The 21379-nt window shown below is 42.3% G+C and overlaps 1 protein-coding gene across 3 annotated transcripts in view; it reads right to left on the reverse strand.

The window, feature by feature from the left end:
* Positions 1–14372: 14372 nt before the first annotated feature.
* The window catches only part of ZEB1 (zinc finger E-box binding homeobox 1), a 99957-nt gene continuing 92950 nt past the window's right edge, over positions 14373–21379 (reverse strand). For all 3 annotated transcript variants that reach the window (XM_060248181.1, XM_060248178.1, XM_060248180.1), the window contains exon 9: positions 14373–16900. In XM_060248181.1, coding sequence (XP_060104164.1) covers positions 16359–16900 — 542 coding nt within the window. In that variant the 3' untranslated portion in view covers positions 14373–16358. The remainder of the gene's footprint in view (positions 16901–21379) is intronic.

The raw sequence follows: 21379 nt of genomic DNA on the forward strand, positions 1-21379 counted from the left end.
TCTGTTAAACTTGGTCTATCATTCATGATAGGAAGTGAAATTTATCATCAGGACTAGCAAAATGCCCATAATCATGATGGGTAGGGAGCAAATGGAGGGATGGCTTATGTGTCGCAGGAGTTTTGGAGGAAAGCAATGCACTAAACATTGCAGGGTCCTCGTCCTACAGAGATATGCCACCTGATGTGAAGATGTATTTATTGATGCTGTTTATAAGCTCATTACAAGACCCATGGTGGGTAACAATAATATAAAAACAATTAGATACAGCAATGCAAAAACTGAATCAAAATAATCTAAAAATACATTGTGCCCCTGGGTACTCCCCCTTTCCCCAGGCTCAGGGTGCTTCCACATTTCTCCAGAATAACTCTGTTTGCAGCCCAATAGGAAAGCCAGAGGAGTAGAAGAACATGCCTGAGACAAAGATGGTACTGACAATAGGCTCTGGTTGAAGAAGAAGAAAAGATTGGATTTATACCCCACCCTTCACTACCCAAAGGAGTCTCAGAGTGGCTTACAATCTCCTTTCCCACCCCCTCCCCAAAACAGATACCCTGTGAGGTAGGTGGGGCCGAGAGAGCTCTGAGAAAACTGTGACTGACCCAAGGTCACTCCAGCAGGAGTGGGAAATCAAACCTGGTTCTCTCAGATAAGAGTTCCCGCACTTAACCACTACACCAAGCTGGTTGGGAGAACAAATCTCTTGAAGATAGATTTTGCCCTCATGGCAATAGTGTCACCAAGTGCAGCATTGTAGTTTTTCAGCAAAGGAGTGAAGAGCACCCATTCAATTATAGGAGAATGTGGAGGTTACATCTGTTAAGATGCCTGTTCCATAACATATTCCCTTAATCGCTCCCCTGCAGTGAGATGAAATGTTATGAAATGTCCTTCATGTGCTTAATTCAGGTTTATTTGTTACAGTTTATATATTACAGTGTTCATCAGAATCTTATCCAGATTCCTCTTCACACCAAATGCATGAGACAGGTTAAGACTACGAAATGACAAGCCTAAGATCACCACAAGAGCCTCATGACTCCAACAGGTTTTTGAGCGTGGGCATTTCAAGTTCAAACCCAACATCAGACTGATATAACACATAGCAGAACTTCCTAATTGTACTGCAAATACCCACCCAACCCAAGAGAAGGGCTGTGCTCAAAGAAAATAACTTGCATGTATCTGGAGTCATGGAAAATATCTGATGCTCTGGTTGTAAGCCTCCCACTCATCACTATTGAAGTATATACATCTCTAAACCACAGCTTTCACACAGTGAAAAAGACAGACTGTGCTGGGGATTATTAGAAAAGGGACTGGAAATAAACCGGCCAATAAAATAACACCTTTTATAAATCTTTGGTGTCATCCCATTGGGAGTACTGTGCACAGTTCTGATTGTTGTGTCTCCAAAAGGATATTGCAGAGATGGGAAAAGTGCAGAAGGAGGCAAGCAAGATGATTAGTGGACAGAGCACTTTTCCTATGAGGAAAGTCTAAAACAACTGGGACTTTTCAAGCTTAGAAAAAGATGGCTAAAGAGGAAACATGGTAGAAGTTTATAAAATTGTGCTTGGGGTGGAGAAATTGAGCAGAGAGAGATTCTTCTTCTTCCATAATACTAGCACTCAGGAGCACCCAGTGAAGTTGCCTCAAATTTGTTGCTCATCAGCTTCATTTTACAAAGGAAAGACTTCTTTACTCAATTATTGATGGAATTCACTACCAATGGACATAGCCTGGATGGCTTTTTATGCAGATCAATAGAAGATAGGTCCTTCAATGGCTTGATGAGTTAAGAGAAGAAGAAGAGATTGGATTTATACCCAGCCCTTCATGTGGAGTCTCAGAGTGGCTTACAATCTCCTTTCCCTTCCTCTCCTCACAACAAACACCATGTGAAGTAGGCGGGGCTGAGAGAGCTCTTTCAAGAGCTGCTCTTGAGAAAGCAGCTCTTTCAAGAACTGTGACTGACCCAAGATCACTCAGCAGGTACATGTGGAGGGGTGGGGAATCAAATCCAGTTCTCCCAGTTAAGAGTCCATACACCTAACCACTACATCAAAATGGCTGTCTTATCAAGAGAAGGCGTTGGCTTCTATGCAATGTTTATTGACCCTCCAACTGGTCAGCTGCTGTGTGACATTATGTTGGATTAGACAGACCACTGATCTGATCCGTTTTATGTGTCTTCTTTTGCTTCTCCAGCAATCAGTACCACAAGTATTTGTATCCAGGGTGCTGGATTTTGTATCTACCCCGCGGATAGATAGCACTATCCATGAGCTGTGCTGCATGATAAAGACACAAAAAACATTTTTGATTTTCAAGGTTATATAATGTTTGATGGATCTAATTTGCCTTCATATTAAAATAGCCTAATTTGTGCGGGCATTCTGACTTCTCATGTTAGGAATTGCTTAACTACTGTTTTTCTGTACAATCTCACCATACTTGCCTTTGGTTCCTATGCAGCATGGCTGATACTTTCCTCTATATTTCTACTTAGAACCACCTTCTGGATGCTAACCTCATTTAAAATAGCTGGCCATGTTAATTGCCTGGTCATTTTTCTATATTTTACCATACATCACTGTAACTTCACTCATTCATTCATTACTGCTGTATCCTGCCAGTGGGCTCAGGGCAGAGTACAACACATTTTAATCAGGTAACAATATACAACTAACAACACATTTAGCAATTTAAAAAGTTGTGAAGTACTTGTCATACCCGTTCAAAGCAGATATGGACATTAAGGAAACTGCAGCTGCTATCAGTAAAAATTACTCATTGAACAAGGCATCGCTTGAAAACAAAATAGTAACCCTTAAAAATGACATTTTTCTCAAGACCTGTGCTGAGCACGAATCGTTTTGGAAGCTAGTGCCTAGAGACAAATTTCCCAACTTGAGAAGATGCAGTGAAACTGTACGCTCCTGTTTCGGTTCAACTTATTTGTGTGAATCTGTGTTTTCCCATCTGAAAATGACAAAGAGTACACAGTGTTCCAACATGACAGATGAACATCTCCAGGATTCCCTGAGACTGGCCCTCACGCAATATTCACCCAACTTCAAAAAGCTGGTGGATGAAATGAAGGCTCAGACGTCTCACTAATTAACAAGAGAGCTAAGTTTTAAAGATTGCACAAGATCAGTCTGGATCAATACTTGACCTACATTTAACACAAATTACTCAATAAAAGTTAAAAGAAAGTTATTAAGACAGAAAGTTATATCAATAAAAATGTAAGAAAAACTGTTTGCAGTTCTTTCTGGATCTTCGTCTCTCTGTTTTGTTTTTGCTTATTTTGCTTACCAGTAAATGGCAGAAGGTGCATTGTAAATTGGGGGGGGGGGGGGGCGGCGGCGGTGAAACCAAACTTTGGTGGGTTAAAATCGAATTCAAAACGAATTTGAAACTTAATTTTCATGGTGGTAGATCACCAGCACTTTTGTCCAGAAAAAAATAGATCACAACCTGTTCGAAGTTGGACATGCCTGGCCTAGACCTACTGGAGCTCTTCTGAGGACCCTTAAAACTGCAGCAAATGAAACTTGCAAAATTATCTACAGATGCAATGGATGATGAGGACATATATACATGATTTGCATATTGCATTTTCTTTGCAATATAATACATAGGATTGCATCCAGAAGTTCTGTATACTAACCATGAGATCTTCCTTGGGTGCACTGGGCCTTTCTCTCAGGAAAAAAGTGTGTTCCACCAAAGGGGGGGGGGTCCATGCAACTGAACAAAATGTATCCAACCCACAGTTCATCATAAACCGCTTGAGTATCTATGACAAAACTAGGCAAACATTGTAAATAATCCATACAAAGACAGGGGGTGTATGTTGATTAATCACTGCAATTGCAACATTACATTTTAAATGTGGGATTTTAAATAAAGCCACACCTTCAAAAAAGCTATTCAGAGCTGACGTTGTAAACCTGACTATGGCCCTGTTGACGTAATGTATGTGTGATAAGGCTACCCATGTTTTGTAGCTTTGAGAAACTGGCATATGCATTTAATATGTATGGAGATGCTGTGTTACTTATTTTTAATCAGATAAATCAATTAGTTAAAAGCAAGGCAGCTGAACTCAGAAAAAACCCCCTATAAATCAATTGACAGCCTCTGATCCATAAAGTTGCTCCTACATCTCAGATATTTTAGCTTTGGCTTCATATATCACCAAGAGAAGGATGTAAATACTTCAGATCCCTACTGGGAAGGAAGGAAGGAAGGAAGGAAGGAAGGAAGGAAGGAAGGAAGGAAGGAAGGAAGGAAGGAAGGAAGGAAGGAAGGAAGGAGGGGAAAGTCAATTCAACAAAACTTTGCACAAAACTTCACTTTACTTATTTAAAAGCTGCTTAGAGATGACAGAAAAAGTCTTAAAAAGCCATTTGAAGACACCACTTTATCAACAGAGCAAAACAAATAATAATGCAATTTGGAAGCTATTATTTATGTCTGAATGCATTATGAGATTCTACTGCACCAATTAACCCAGACCGTCTCCCAGTCAGCTATTGCAAATTGCTCTTTTAAATAATTACATATGCAACCTTCATAGGACAGTGGGTATGAAATCTTATTTACCTAGAGTGCTAGGGTTTTTTTTTAAATATAACACTGGCCTCCAAATATTTTAAAATCTCAAAAACAAGTACTTTTCTGCAGATGAAAAAATTGAACATTCTAGTATGGCTTTCTACAGTTAATTAAAATGAATTTTCTATATGGCATGCTGGAAGATGCAAACCTAACCTTGACGTATAGATTTCCATTATTGGGGAATGAGTAATGTATCTAACATGTCTGTGTGATGCGGCAAGGGAGACAAAAGTCTTCTGACTTTGATAAAACGGTCCCTGAAAGCAGAGTAAAGCTGGATAAATATCGTTTCGCGATGATAGGATTTTCTAAAGACTTGGGAAGTGCTAAATCATACTCTCTGACATGTGGCAGATGAAAATAGGTACACTTGTTTTATGGTATATGAAGAGGTTCATTATAGCAAGCAAGCCGAAGGAACAAGCTAGTTCCATGAGGTCTGGTGGTCTGTTCGGATCAAAGACTGCTTGAAATATGAACTTGAAAATATCTTTTCCCTACAGGCTTGGAAAAACCCCTTTCCACATGTGGTTGCTGTTACCTTTGTTGTTGTTGTTGCTTTTATTGCTACGCAACAGCTTCCCCGAAACATTCTCATAGAAAAGGAAACCAGCTTAAAAGACACAACCAGCTGGTGGTCTTCAAGGGTTCACCCTCATGAGAAAGAAGCTGTGTTTGTTTAATCCAGTTTTGATGGTGCCCTAATTGCAGCTGAGAAACCCAGAGTTCAATAGGCCTATTTCAACAGCAGTGGCAGATTACTCGTACGAGGGAAATATTTGCAGCCGTGAGATTCTTTATATTAAGCGGGGGAGGATGGAAACTTCGTAGCAACAAATGTGACAGACAAATTGACTTATTAAACCGCATTATGGTGTTAGCTGACAAATATTGCTCTTAGATGTCGCTTTTTTTCTCTCATGGCAAGTGCTGCTAGAAAAACAGAACCAACGTCTAAAGGGGAAAAAATTAATAATGAATTCCTTAGGCCAAATTTCTAGCTTTTAAATGTTCTATTTTTGTCTTTAGTGGCTCTGCATGTTTTTATATGGCGGTGAGGAAAGTGTGGTGCTGCTGAGTTCACACTGGAATGATAAAAGGAATGGAAACCAAACAACTGCCCTGTTCATATGGAGTTTGGGTGCAACCTGTGAACTGGATGGTTTGACTGATGAGACAGAGTTCAGATCAGATCAGGGATATTATTAGAAGATAGAAGAAGAAGATATTGGATTTAAATCCCGCCCTATACTCAGAGTCTCGGAACGGTCACAATCTCCATTACCTCCCCCCACCCACACAACAGACACCCTGTGAGAAAGGTGGGGCTGAGAGAGCTCTTACAGCAGCTGCCCTTTTAAGGACAACTCCTATGAGAGCTGTGACTGACCTAAGGCCATTCCAGCAGCTGCATGTGAAGGAGTGGGGAATCAAATCCAGTTCTCCCAGTTAAGAGTCCACACACTTAACCACTACACCAAACTGGCTCTCAGTTTGACCAGCTGGAGCAAAGTCTGGCCTTGGCCCAGCCACCCACACAGTTTTTTCTTTTTAATATCAGGAACAGAGGTTTGCCAGATCCTAAATAATCCCAGCAGGGGAGAATGTACAGAGAATCACAGAAGGCACTTCATGCAACAAAATTCAGTCTCAGATAGGGATGCCAAGTCCAATTCAAGAAATATCTGGAACTTTGGGGGTGGAGCCAGGAGCAAGGGTGGTCCAATCTCTTTGAAACTTGGGAGGTGTTTTGAGGAGATGCACCAGATGCTCTGCTGAACATTTGGAGCCTCTGCCTAAAAAAATAGCCCTCCAGAGCCCCAGATACCCACAGACTGATTCTCCGTTATACCCCTATGGGTATAATGATCTTTTAGGCAGCTGATGACTGAAGAGCCCTTTTCACACATCACAGACAGAACATGTAATGGGTATGCAAGAAGGGCTTCACTCTTGCAAGCTCTGCCTCAATTTACACACCTCTGAGGGCATATAAAACTCCTATGTGCATGCAAGTGCATGACTGGAAGCAGCCCTCAACATGACCAGGAGCCCATTTTAGAAGACAGTCCTATGTGCATGACTTTGTATGTGCATAGACATTTGCTTAGTTTTGAGTGAAAACATGTGTAGGACACTGTAGTACACCCCCCCCCCGCTAATATGTGGTATGTGTCCCCACAGTGTTTCCTGAAAAGTTCCATATAGGAGTAATTAACTGTTCTGGACTGAGATCAAGGACAAAAGTCTCTGGATCTCCTCGGGACAGCTAAAGAAGATCACTGTTTTTCAGACTAATGGCCTTCTCGGGATTGTTGAGATGCAAGGATAAAACAAATGCACTGCATGGCAATACATGTCTGTTCCAGGTTTCCTTAGAGATAGATTAGAAACATTGAGTTGCTTAGCAGTATTGGTCAGCTGGACAATATTCACTGTTGTGGGGCTACTCAGCAGATGCTGATATCTAGAAAGAGCTTGCTGACTTTTGTACTGAAGGATATGCCAAGTCGCAGAGCACACACACCTTTTTATTGAGCCTTTATTTCATTTCCAACACTCTCAAACTCGTTATCTTTCACCAACACCTGTTTAGGGGAAGTAACACAAAATCAGGTCTTACCTGTTTTGCTTCCACACTCTGCTGTCTGCCAGACTTATTCCCCCTGAAAGTGTTTTGCCACTTGCCATTAAAAATCAAGTCTTAAAACGGCACCGAAGAAAGGTAACCTGCCCTTTCTGCGGGTGACGTTTCCAAGAATCCTTGGCATATTCAGCTGATGTTAGCACTGGACTTAGCACAAGCCTGTCCATGCAAATAGATATCTATTCTTTCATTAGAGTGTAGGGTGGCCCAGTCAAGTCTGGGGGGTGGAGCCTGAAGAGGGTGGGGTTTGGAGAGGGAAGGGACTTAAATGAGGTATAATGCCATTGAATACACTTTCAAAAGCAGCCAATTTCTCCAGGTGAACTGATCTCTGTTACCTGGAGATCAGCTGTAATAGTGGGAGATCTCCAGCAACCACCTGGAGTTCAACAACCCTATTAAGAGGAAGACTGCAGATTTATACCCCACCCTTCTCTCTGAATCAGAGACTCAGAGCGGCTTGCAATCTCCTTTATCTTCTCCCCCCCACAACAGACACCCAGTGAGGTGGGTGGGGCTGAGAGGGTTCTCACAGCAGCTGCCCTTTCAAGGACAACTCCTACGAGAGCTACGGCTGACCCAAGGCCATTCCAGCAGGTGCAAGTGGAGGAGTGGGGAATCAAACCCAGTTCTCCCAGAGAAGAGTCTGCGCACTTAACCACTACACCAAACTGGCTCTCTTGAGTGCAAGTGCAATGTGCACACTTTTTCACACTCAACGGAAGGGTGAAAGCATTGGGATGCTCAGTTCAAAAAAAAAATTCTGCTACAATCAAACACAGTGAGGAGCTGGAGCAAAAGACACCAGGAACTGTTCTTTGGGCTCAGTCCCCGGCAGCTGGGAAGTGCTGGTGGGAGAGGAGTATGAAGCCCCTGCCCTGTGCTGGCCTTTCACTCTGGGTCATGGTTCTGCAGTTGTATTTGGCAAAAGAAAAAGGGAAATGGGAGGGGTGACTGCATATAAGTAGGGTTGCCAGGTTCCCACACCTCTGACAGGGGGTGGAGAGATAGGGTTGCCAGAACCAGATTGGGATACTCCTGGAGATTTGGGGGAGGAACCTGGTGAGGACAGGGACTTAGTGGGGTACAATGCCATACAGTCTGCCTTCTAAAGCATCCATGTTCTCCAGGGAAACTGATCTCTGTAGTCTGGAGCAGTGTTCCCTCTAAGCTGAGTTGGTGTGAGCTAGCTCACAGATTTTTAGCCTCCAGCTCACACATGTTTGTCTTAGCTCAGGAAGGATGATCCCAGAGCACTCTAATTTATGCAGTAGCTCACAAAGTAGAATTTTTGTTCACAAGACTCTGCAGCTTAGAGGGAACATTGGTCTGGACTGGAGGTAAACTGTAAGTCCAGGAGATCCCCAGGTCCCACCTGGAGGCTGGCATCTGGACATGGCAAGTGAGCATCATGCAAAGCTGGGCCTTTCTGATGCATGGAATGTAGTCAGACATTCTGCCAACACAGTGCTGTGGTTCTCCGTTTGAAGCAAGGCTCCCTCCTAAACTTGTGGTACTTTTGGGGACCCACTTCTCAGCTAATTTGTACTTTTTGGAGAGCCATTTCCAAAGTTACTCTCCAACATAAAATGCAGGAATGTCACATCAGTGAACAGGCTCTTATTTTTCATGCTTAGTATTTACAAGCTCATAGCCCAGCAGAACAAATGGCCGTTTCACCCATGGTGCAGTGGCAACACCTGCCATGCCGAGTTTCTGGAAGCCCTTTTTCCCAGCTTCCCCTAGTCTTCCTTTTCCTTCTTGGTCTTGCAAGAGATTTCCAACCCACTTTGGGGTCCTCTGTCCTGACCCAGTTTGAGAACCACTGACAGAATGTGAGAGAGAAACTTGGCTGTTCGAATGCCAAGAAGACACGCAAGAAGGGCAGATCGTGGGTTCATTAGAACCCTTTTCATCACTTTGTGGGGTTTCTTTGCCTCACGTTACATCCAGTGGTGCCTAGATACAAGCCAGTGACTATATCTATCATCAGCACTAGCTTCAAAATTTTTATTTGTACCAGCCTGCACCCTGTGTCATTTTAGGAGGAAATGAAAAAACAAAATGCAATAAATGGCTATTATGGAAGTTGAATTGAGGTATTGGTCTCCAAGCAATTATTGAGTGAGCTCATTCTGTTATCAGGCAATAGTCCAAACTATTTTATCACTCATTGCTTAAAGTACAATGTTGGTTGCAAGTCTCCAACTGGGATGACATCCAGCTGTTTCTCCTTACCAGTTTAGGCAGGGTCTGCGGAAGTCCTGCATAGGTGCCTAGAGAAGATAATAAATGGCAAATAAGCTGAAGTTCAATCTAGACAAGACTGAGGTGCCTTTGAAAACTGCTTAGAAACTTCATTTGGTCCAGACTCTGGTGGCCAAGGTACTGAAGGTCAGATACAGAGCTCATATCACCTCTATGCTGAAAGTTCTGGGCACAATTCAAAGCACCAGTTCTTACTTACTTTTAAGACTTGGGGCTGGGAAACTTGATGACATTTGGCTGGGGAACTTGCAGGACCCCCTGCCTCTCTACTGTCCATTCCACCACTTGTGTCACCACTTAAGCCCTGCTCTCTGTGCCCCCCCCCGACTTTAGAGGTGAGGTGGCCAGCAACCAGTGACAGGATATTTTTATTGGTAGTGCCTCATCTTTGGAATGCTTCCCCTTTGCGGCTTGCATTGGCACCCACCCTACTGTCCTTTTAGGCACCAGGCCAAAAATTTGTCTTTTTACTCAGGCTTTTAAGTAAGTTTTTTAAAAAAATATTCTTAGTAGTTTTATGATCTGCTTCTGGACTGTTTTATGGGTACTTTTAAGGTGCTCAGCGGCAGTTTTAAGCCTTTTCATGGCTTTTTTATATTGTTAATTTATGACGTTTTATGGTATTATTGGTAAGCTGCCTCAAGTGGGACTTAGGAGAGGCAGTATATAAATTTCCTAACTAAATAAAATCCATGTATCAATATTTTGTTCAGACTATTTGTTTCAGCTTGTTGTGGCTTATCTGGTGCCACCTCTATCCCTCAGGTGTCAGGCTGAAACATTCCCATTTACCCAGGCTTTTAAATGAAACATTCCATCTTTTTCATGCTGTTTCAATGGCTCTTTTCTATCCCGAGGACTTTTTTATAGATGTAATTTTAGATTATTAATGCTATTTATATGGCTTTTAAAATATTGCTAATTTTATGGATGTGATTGTTATGATTTTATTGTATTTGCTTTGACCTTTTTGATCCACTTTGATCAGCTTTCTGGAGAGACTGCTTATAATAAATAACAAAGGCCACAGCCCTGAAGACACTTTCAAATAAAGCACACTGAAACTGTAAATAACTCTGGATTCCAGTGGCAAGAAGAACAAAATTTATCCCAGCATAAGTTTTTGTAAATTAGAGCTCACGTCAACAGAAGCATGAGGTGAACACCCTTTAGGCAGATTTGTCTGTTCCCTTCAAGCGCCTGATGTAGTGATCTCTGACTCATGAAAGTTTATGTTGGAATAAATTCGGATAGTCTTCAAAGTGCCACAGGACTCCTGGTTTTATGTTGCTGCTACAGGCTAACACAACTAAGCAGCTGTAAATAATTCTGAGTTTGTTCATAAAACTCTCCTATTAACATATCCAAAAACCCCATGCCCCCAACACTCTGCAATTATTCAGGTATTGAGAGCCAGTGGAAACTGAATCTCCGAAGTGCCACCTCGCTGCATTTAATTTTACTTAAATAACATGTGAGATTAAGCACCAGATGTTTTATTCAGATTCATTATATATACCGTCGTAGCAAAAAGGCACTAGTTGTAGAAGTCATGACCGAGCAGGTGCTGAAACGAATGTCCCTGGCTAAGTACTGGTTTTAACATCCACTTGCCAAACAAGAAAGTTGTGGAAATACATCTGAGAGGCACAGAACCGAATCGGTCCTTGAACACAGTTTCACTTTGCTTCGTACCAAATAGACACACATCTTTTCTAGCTGGGAAACCACAGTGGCCATACACCCCATCCACAAAAATCGGTAGACACAGACGTCATTACAATTTAACTTCCACTGGTTTCGGTTTGTTTCTACCGTGTTTAGATGTACTTGAAGTTTGTGTTGGCATTAGAGAGCTTGCGCAGCATAGTGGTTGGGGTGGCTGACTAGGAGTAGCGAAACCTTGCTCAACTCATTACTCATCCATAAATCTTACTAGAGGCTTTGCAGCCAGTCACTGTCTGTCACTCTTCATCTATCATGTTGTACTAGATCAGGGGTGACCAAACTTGCTTAATGTAAGAGCCACATAGGATAAACGTCAGATGTTTGAGCTGCAAGACATGAATTTCAGATGTTTGAGAGCCACAAGATATGAACATCAGATGTTGGAGAGCCACAAGACAGGAAGGCAGGCAGGCCAATAAATGGGGAGAGAGGTGGAAAGAAAGCAACTTTAACTTTAAATGCATTCTACAAGCCACCAACTGGCTTGGCTTGGAGAAGTTATTTAAAGAGAGAAATGCCTTCTTCAAGCAGGCCAACAGGGCAGAGCGGGGATTCAAGAGCCACACAATATATGTCAGAGCCACATGTGGCTCCTGAGCCGGTTTGGCCACCCCTGTACTAGATAATTGTGTGAGACTGGGCATGTGAAAGGGCATATGCATCTGACCATGTGAAAGTAAGGAAGTCAATACAGGTATTGTGTTGGGACCATTACATTTCAGAAGCTAAGAAATGACAAGGCTCCCAAAAATGTAACCCTGTAGAATGGGAGAGAGGAAACCTGAAGCCCTGACTTGATGGTTGAGAATCTGCTTTGTATGCATAAGATTCCAGGTTCAATCCCCACTATTTCTAGGAAAAAAGGATTGTACAGTGGGTGATGTAAAAAACCTGATTAAGAGCACAATTCTAACCAGAGTTGCACCCTTCTCAGTCCCTTGAAGTGCCAGGGCTTAGAAGGGTGTAGCTTTGCTTAGGATGGCACAGTAAGAGCCTGGAGAGCCACTGCCAGTCAGAGTAGGCAACAAAGGCCGTAGCAGACAAATGGCCTGATTCAGTATAAGGTGACTTCATATCTTCATGTATATATTCTACCACCTTGAGGGAATAGAGGGATTAAAATGTAATACTTTCATTCAAATTCTTATATTTACTTTGTATTTCTAGAACAGCTTCTTCATACAAAGATGGCAAACTATCCTTGAGAGTGAGTTTGGTGTAGTGGCTAAATCTGGGAGGAACCAGGTTTGATTCCCACTCCTCCACATGTAGCTGCTGGGTGACCTTGGGTCAGCCATAGTTCTCAACAAAGCTCTCTCAGCCCCACCTTACCTCACAGAGTGTCTGCTGTGGGGAGAGGAAGAGAAAGGAGATTATAAACTGTTCTGAGATTCCAAGTGAAGGGTGGGGTATAAATCCAATTTCTTCTTCTTATGGGGCTGTAATTTATAATTAAAACTCAATGGAAGATAGTCTAAAAATGCCCTGTGAACAAGAGAAATATAATAAAGTTTTAAAAGGTACCAATTTACTTTTGTACTACGGAAGTCTTAAGCTATTTATGTTATGATTAGAGTGTTTAAAGCCAGTTTACCCTCATTCTTTTCTTAAATACTAATTCCCAGCTAATCTCTAAAGAAAAAGTGTTTACTTTTTACTTCAATTAAGTATATTAGTTAAGCAGCCACTTATTCATATCACAAGGGGTGCACGTATAACATGTAATCATCAAAAGAAATTCTCTTATATGGGAACAGCACGCTTTGTATGTTTAATGGCAGGTAAAATGGTGTGAAATGAGATAGAGCACAATGAATATGACATTTACGTCAAAATGCTTTCAGTGGTCAGAAAGATATAGCTGAACTGTGCCACACAGAATTACTGGAACATTTTATAGGTGTGATGTATTACCATTTTTAGAAAATGTTATACCTTTTTTTAAAAACAGAAGGGACAGAAGATAAATTCCCTTTCCAAAATTCAACAGTATACGTAACATCATACTGAAACAAGAAAACTAACAGAACTGCGTTATGATAGCAAGATTTTATCTAGCCATTCTTGTTCAGACTTGTTCCCCCAAAAAGCTTGAACTGGGCAAGTCAGGTGTGATGGTCTCAAGAGACTTGGAAACAGTAATGTAGATCTGTCACTGCTTGTAGAACATACTCTTTTTACGCCCTGTCACGGCTTCCAATCAAATTCTGCAGGTTTTCCTGGAGTTTCAAGAAAATCTGAAGCAAGGTGCCAGAAGCATGTTCAGTACTGTTGCTGTGGATGAATTTACAATTCTGTAAATTCAAAGCATTTGCTTAATGAGAGGCTTTCATTAAAGGACCTCACATAGCAGGAACTGAGAAACCCTGAGAAGACAATACTGAACTAGATGGACCACTAGGTGGTCTGGGCCAGTACAAAGCAGCTTCTCACACACATACATATGGATAATACCTGTGGTGAGCAATCCCTTTCCACTGACCATAGTGAGATGGATTGGTAGAATTGTTCTGAAAAGTTTGCTAGAATATTTATTTATTTGACTTGCTCTGTTCCCCAGCAAGCAGGACTCAGGATGCCTAATAGGAAAGGATAAGAGCAGAGCTATATTTTAGAAGAAAATAAAAATCTCTTAAGAGCGGCAGCTGCTAGAGCAAAATCTGCTGTGATCCAATCTGCTACAAGACAAGTGGAAGATGATGGAGGCAGAAAGTGCCATCAAGTTGCAGCTGACTTGTGGTGACCCACTGTGTTTTCAAGGCAAAAGATGAACAAGTGTGGTTTTGCCATTGCTTGCCTCTGCATAGCAACCCTGGACTTCCTCGGTGGTCTCTGATCCAAGCACTAACCGGAGCCGACCCTGCTTAGCTTCTAAGATCTGACGAGATCAGGTGAGTCTGGGCTCTCCAGGTCAGGGCTACAATTATGGCCCCTCCCTCCATTCAACTGCATTTAGAGTTATCAATCTATAGTGAAGAAATCTGGGCTAGAAAAGCCACTCTTGTTGCTAGACAGAAATGAATGCCTGTACACAGCTCCAGGCTTCCCCCACAGAAATAGTTTCCTTACATTATAACTCAATAATGACAGTAAATCAGGCTTGTTGACGCTTTTTATTGTGAGATGGGGAGTCTGGTAGAAAACTAGAAAATGACCAGGATGTAACAAGGAACTTAAAAAAAAAAAATGAAGTTTCAGATTTGTAACTCACATACATGAATACAGGAACAAATTGGCACAGAAATGTTAAACATTGTTCCCAACACTGTTTAGAAGACTATTCTAGCTTGACTTACTAAGGAAATGAGTGTTTTATGGTTAGACTAATCTCTTAATAAAACAGCAGAGCATCATGCTATTAGTCAGACAGTGAATTTCAAAATTTAAGAGCTTTATATTAAAAACTGGGAAAAGGTAAAATGAACTGATTGCAATTGTAAAATTGATACATTCCCATTTTAATTCTTCTCTTCTACAGTCCAAGGCAAGTATAAATGTTAACATAACACTGTTAAATCAAATCTCAATGCAAGAGAACCAATTGCATCTCTACTTTAAATCTTATCAACTTTCCAAATTTTCATACTAAAATATATTATTGTATTAATACAAACTACAGTATTATACACTACACTGTGTAATAAATAAAGAAATATAAAAATAAGACACATAAATATAAAAGTTTTCTAAAACTAAAAAGGTACATATGTCAGTAAGAAGGGTATTAATACTGCCAGGTTTGAAAACATACAGTACAAAATGTTGCACAGAGCTATAAACTAAAAGAAATAAAATAATACTGATAGGTTAAAATCAGCTAACATTGTCAATAAATGGGGTCCAGAATAACTAACATTTGGAAACATTTATGAGCCCATTAACATATCATGTATGTGTCTGAAAATTACTGAAATCAATAAAATTAGATTAGAAATTTCCCTTCCTAATTACTGTAGAGAAATTCCCCCAAGTAATTAAAAAATACTGAAGAGTTACATTATGAAATGTACCAGTGCTTTTTAAACTTTTCTGATGGCTGAGTCTTCCCCCTCCCCCATGATTTAGTTTACAGAAGTTTTATACAAATCAACAAATGCTAGTTATTGTAGGCCACATATTGGAGAAAGGCTGGTCAGAGCCTTAAAAATACTGAGAAATGGCACTTACAGCACACAAGGTCTTGCATAAGGCCAAAGGAGATACAAAGCTTCATGTCATATCCTTCATATTGTTTTTTTTTAAACTACATATTCCAGACACAATTACAAACACTGATTTTGACAACTTAGCTGTCCTCACCAGTATTAACACTGTTAGTCCCTGCAATCAGAACTCCACCACAATCTTTTCAAACTACACTTTTTCAACCACATGAGTAAGAAACTTCGGTTCTTCTATCTGCTGCTTCCTTAAGGCTAACAATACACTTTAAATGAGAACATGTTCTACTAACAACATCTAAATGTCATAAACTGCTACCTTTCTCTAAGCTGAATTTACAAAGGTAGTCAAGCACTGTTTGGAACTGCATCATACCTTTTTGCTTAAGGGAATTCTGTAGTGCAGAAGTTCTCACATTTTAAAAAATATAATAAAAATACTGAAGCGGAATTAGCAGAATTGTTTTCACTGATAATTTTTTTTAAAAAAAGAAGAACATAAATTTCTCCCAATTGTACAGTTGAAAAAAAACCCCACATACAAATTAACCAACGAAAAGAATGAAAAATTAATACTGATAAAAATGAACTGATGTTCAACATATATCAAATAAAACATGTTTCCTACAACATGTTAAATCTTTGCTTTCAGAGTCACCGTATCTCTTCTAATCTGTTTCATGTCAAACTTGTTCCTAAACTTTGAAAACTGTGTGAAAAATTACTACGTTTGAGGTTCAGGCACACCTGGATATATATATTTTTATATTTTTTTCCATTTTTGTTACACAGTAGTGAACAGGAATCACAGTGCACAGGCTACTGTGCTTCCATGAAAAGCATGTAGAGTATAGAACAACCTTTATTACCAGCTGAAATTTCTGTCTTTTTTGTTATACAAAAATCCCATTATCAGTTTGTTAGGCTTTATTTGCATCTTCATCTGACACCAGCTCCTCTTTCGGTATAACTTCTTGTTTCACGCAGCTCTCTTCACATACAGCTTCTTCATCCTTCCTGCTACTTTCACTTTTTCCTTCTTCTTCCCCTTCCTCCTCCTCCTCCTCCTCTTCACATTCTTTTTCTTCTGGCGCTTCCTCCATCTCTTTGTCTTCCTCTTCCTCATCCTCTTTTTCACTGTCTTCCTCCTCTTCCCTCGTCAAGCTCTCTCTCTCATCCGAGTCAAGCGGGGAGGGAGAGGCCCCGGCCCCTGTGTGGTCATTGCTGAGATGCTCTTGTGCCGTCTCTTCCTGTTCTGTGCCATCACGCTCTTCTGCTTCCCTTTTGCAATACGAGTAGCGGTGATTCATGTGCTGAGAGTAAGACCCCGAATGCGAAAAACGCTTGCCACATTTGTCACATTGATAGGGCTTTTCTCCGGAGTGCAGTCGCATGTGCTCGATCAAATGATGTTTGTGTTTAAACGCCTTTTTGCAGATACCACACTCGTGAGGCCTTTTACCTGAAAAAGAAAACACAACTTCAAAATGCCACAGTAACTTGAATGTCCACCAGCTTGGCTTTATCAGAGCAGTTCCATAGATGGAATGATTTCAACCTGTGGCACACAACTTTCGGGCCTCCCCAACTCCTGCAGGAGCTCCAAAATGCCCCTCTGAAGTGCTTCTCCCACCCCCAGGAACAAAATTTCAAGAGGCATTCTGGACCAGTGTTCCCTCTAAGCTGAGTTAGTGTGAGCTAGCTCACAGTTTTTTTAGCCTCTGGCTCACACATTTTTGTCTTAGCTCAGGAAAAATGGCCCCAAAGCAACCAAATTTATGCAGTAGCTCACGAAGTGGAATTTTTGCTTATAAGACCCCACAGCATAGAGGGAATATTGTTCTGGACTGTAGTAGGAGGAGCTGAAAGGTGTGCACTAAGGGTGAATATCACTCCTTCCATGGAAACACTACCTTAGATCCAAGTGCATGTTTGCACTAGCTGGACTGGAATCTGTTCACTGAATTCACATTCAGTGGTCCTGGTCTTAAAGGCATTACTGCAGTGGTCCCCAGACTTTTTGGCACCAGGGACTAGTTTAGTGGAAGACAATTTTTCCACCAACTGGGCAGGATGATACAACTGTGCACTTTATTTCTATTACATTGTAATATATAATTAAATAATTATACAACTCATGGCCTGGTCGCTAACAGGCCGCAGACCGGTACCTGTCCATGGCCCAGGGGTTGGGGACTCCTGCATTACTGGACTCTAACTTTATTCTAGAGAACCTCGGGGTTCACAAGGAAAACCTTGCTGAACAACCCTGTCACTTCTTAACTTGTGTCACTGCCTGGTTTTTTTTTTTGAAACCACAAGGGCAAATTATTACACCAAAGACCAAAGAAATGAAAACAGCCTGGAATACATATTTGACTGAAGAGGTCAACATTATAGAACAGAGTGCTTTGAAAGAAATTCCTTTCTGTAGCTGCTGTTCACAACAGAGTGAGGGGTAGGGATAGCTCGGCCTACCAGATTTGCAGAACGCAATGGCATTTAGCAGGGGGAGAAGCTGCAGTGGCCTCCTGTGGGTTTAGGCTTTCTACAAGCCCCAATTGGGAGGCCCATACAAACAATGACTCATATGATGACTTATAAATGGTAGAAGGAGAGCATGATTGCTCCTCCTGATGGCACCCTAGATGTCTCTGCAGTCAAGTGAATGTCTGCAGCAAACCCTCTGGGCATACAACAGAGTAGATTGGGACACTTTTTGTGTGTGTGTGTGTTTTGCAGTGTTCCAGATTGTGTGGAAGGGCCTATGCATGCCTGTTTTTATCTACTTAGGGCTCAGACCTTGATGGCCCAGGCTAGCATGATCTCATCAGATCTTGGAAGATAAGCAGGGTCGGCTCTGGCTATTATTTGAATGGGAGACCACTGAGAAAGCCCAGGATTGCTATGAAGAGTTAGGCAATGGCAAACCACCTCTGAACATCTTTTGCCTTGAAAACTCTTATGAGGTTGCCATACATCAGCTGTGACTTGACGGCACTTTTACACACACGCACATACAACATTGGGCTCAAAGCTGGAGACTGGACTAACAGCTCCCCACTGTGCATGTACAATGTCTGCCACAGAAACAAAGGTATTTTTTTGCTTGGCTTCAGCTGCTGCCTGCTGATATCTCACTCAGCCTTACCAGACTTCCCTGGAGTAGAGAAGACAAGGTAAGACAGTCTTGGGGTTCTTGTTTTTATTTTAGTTGGTAAAAGGACTTTTTAAGACTCAGGGTCCCTTTACTTATCCAGATTTGGGGGGTGGTGGTGGTGGGGTAGCTTATTTGGGGTTAGGGGTTTCTGCTTGGGGAGGGGGCCTGGGGTTGATGGGGGGTTGCCAATTTGCCCATATCTTAATTTAGTGAGAGGACTTTTAAAAGTGCAGTGTCCTTTTACTTCTCCTTATTTGGGTGGCTTAGATTTCTTGGGGTTAGGGTGAAGGGGTTTTTTTTTGGGGGGGGGTGGTTGGCAAAGTTCCTGAATTGTTAAAAGTTAAGTTTTTTACTGTTTTAAAAGTATTCAGTGTTTGATTTGTTGCTGCTGTGTTGTTCTGCTGTTGTTACTTTTCTCTTCTGGTTCTTGGGGTGTGTGTGTGTGTGTTTGGCCTAATTTTCATTGTTTAAAAGGCCACTTTTGTCCCCTTTTTCCTGGTTCTGGTTTTAGTGGGGGGTGTTGTTGACTGATTTGGCCTGAGCTTTCTTATTGGTGAAAAGGCCACTTTTTAACACTTGAGTTGCTTGGCCTTTTCTGATTCTGCTGGTTTTGTTTTGGTTTTTTTAAATTACCTCTGGTTGGTGTGGGGGTTGGCGAGGGTGTGTGTGGGCTGTGTCACTTTCATGCTTGTAGTGGTTGGCCAGCTCTCCCCGTGTTGTTTGGGGCAGGGCTGGAGAGCTGGCATCTGTAGATTGTGTGTTCTGTGGCAGGGAAGCTGGCACCTGGGTGAGAGTCCCCCAGAACCAGCAGGCTTGTGGTTGGCCAGCTCTCCCGGTGTTGTTTGGGGCAGGGCTGGAGAGCTGGCATCTGTAGATTGTGTGTTCTGTGGAAGGGAAGCTGGCACCTGGGTGAGAGACCCCCAGAACCAGCAGGCTTGTTGTGGTTGGCCAGCTCTCCCCGTGTTGTTTGGGGCAGGGCTGGAGAGCTGGCATCTGGGTTTGCTGCAGCCTTGTGTTTTGTGTGGCGGTGATGTTGGCAACTGGGTTTATATTGGTTCCAGGCCTGCACTGCAGGGTTCATACAGTAGAGGGATGTAGTGCATTTGGGTCCTATAGAGATTCCCTGGTGTGAAGTTAGGTTTGGCTTTGAGTGCCCCAGGAATTGGACCCCCTGGTCCAATTTTTTTTTGGCCTTGTGGGTTTTGTGTGGGACAGTGCCCTGAAGCTGCACAGCAGTTTGGGGGGCTCTCCTCAAAACCTCCTGCTCCCCAGAGCCACTTTTCCCACGACAATTACAGTGAGGAAGTGGCTCTAATTGTTTTTTTCTCAGCATTGGGAGCAGTGTTCCTTTTGGGGTGCCCACAGATGGGTGCAGTCTTTTTGGGCCAGGGGGGTTTCATGCTGGGGAGTCCCCTGAAGCTGCCCTGCAGTTTTGGGGCCTCTCCCTCAAACCCCCCTCTGGCCAGAGCCACTTTCCCCTCAACAACTGTAGTGGAGGAAGTGGCTACTTGGGCTTTCCCCATCATTGTTGGCAATGGGCCTTTTGGGGAGCCCAAAGACGGGGACCCCCTGGCCCAATCTTTTTGGGACTTGGGGGTTTTGTAGGGGAGAGTCCCCTGCGGGTTCCCTGCAGTTTTTGGGGCTCTCCCTCAAACCCCCTGCCCCCCAGTAGCCTCTAATTATGCCCTACGTTGCCATTGATTTCAATGGTCCATAGGGTATAATGGTGGAATAGGGGCACCCTCTTTGGGTGCCCCTGGAATGGGATCCCCTGGCCCAATCTTTTTGGGACTTGGGGGGTTTGTAGGGGAGAGTCCCCTGCAAATTTGGGAGCTCTCCCTCAAACCCCCTCCCCCTCCAGGCGGCTTCAAATATACCCTATTTGCCATTGATTTCAATGGCCCATAGGGTATAATGGGGCCGTATATTCAGAAATAGCCACACATCTACCGTATATGCGGCTATTCCAACTACGGAATTCAGCAGTATACGGGATTCCGATTTTTTTCCCCTGTATACTTCTGAGTCCGTGTAATTCCAAATTTTTTTTTTTTTGCACATCCCTACTGACTAGGGTCAACCCTGTTTAGCTTCCGAGATCTGACGAAAGCAGGCTAGCCTGGGTTATCCAGGTCAAGGCAAGGGCTAGGAAGAACAATGTTTCAGAGAAGAAGGAAAATTAAAGGCATTAACTGGCCAGTGAAACTAATTCTGAAAACGTGAAATTGTTGCCCAAGACTAATTCATAAAAAGAACCAAAAATGACAGTAAGTTATTTCTAATTCCCTTCAGTGAAAAACCTAGAAACTGTTGGGTTAAGAGATGACTCAGATGGACAGGACTCAGATTGATGACTCAGATGGGAGGGACGGTGGCTCAGTGGTAGAGCATCTGCTTGGTAAGCAGAAGGTCCCAGGTTCAATCCCTGGCATCTCCAACTAAAAGGGTCCAGACAAGCAGGCGTGAAAAACCTCAGCTTGAGACCCTGGAGAGCCGCTGCCAGTCTGAGTAGACTTTGATGGACCGAGGGTCTGATTCAGGATAAGGCCGCTTCATATGTTCATATGACCCAAATGAATCCCAAATGAAAGATTGCATGTTGAAATTATTTCTGGCATGGGTAACTGATGCTGGTGAACTAATTAGTTTGAGGGTGGCAGCCACATTTGCTTTTCACGTACCTGTCGAAGGGCAAAGCAAGGATGTGGTAGGATCTAATTTTATAACAGAAGGTGATGGGAGCTGAACTTTCTTCTCTGCCTTACTGCAGTCTGTTGGTTA

This window comes from Heteronotia binoei, chromosome 10 (genome assembly GCF_032191835.1).
Source record: "Heteronotia binoei isolate CCM8104 ecotype False Entrance Well chromosome 10, APGP_CSIRO_Hbin_v1, whole genome shotgun sequence".
Taxonomy (NCBI): Eukaryota; Metazoa; Chordata; class Lepidosauria; order Squamata; family Gekkonidae; genus Heteronotia; species Heteronotia binoei.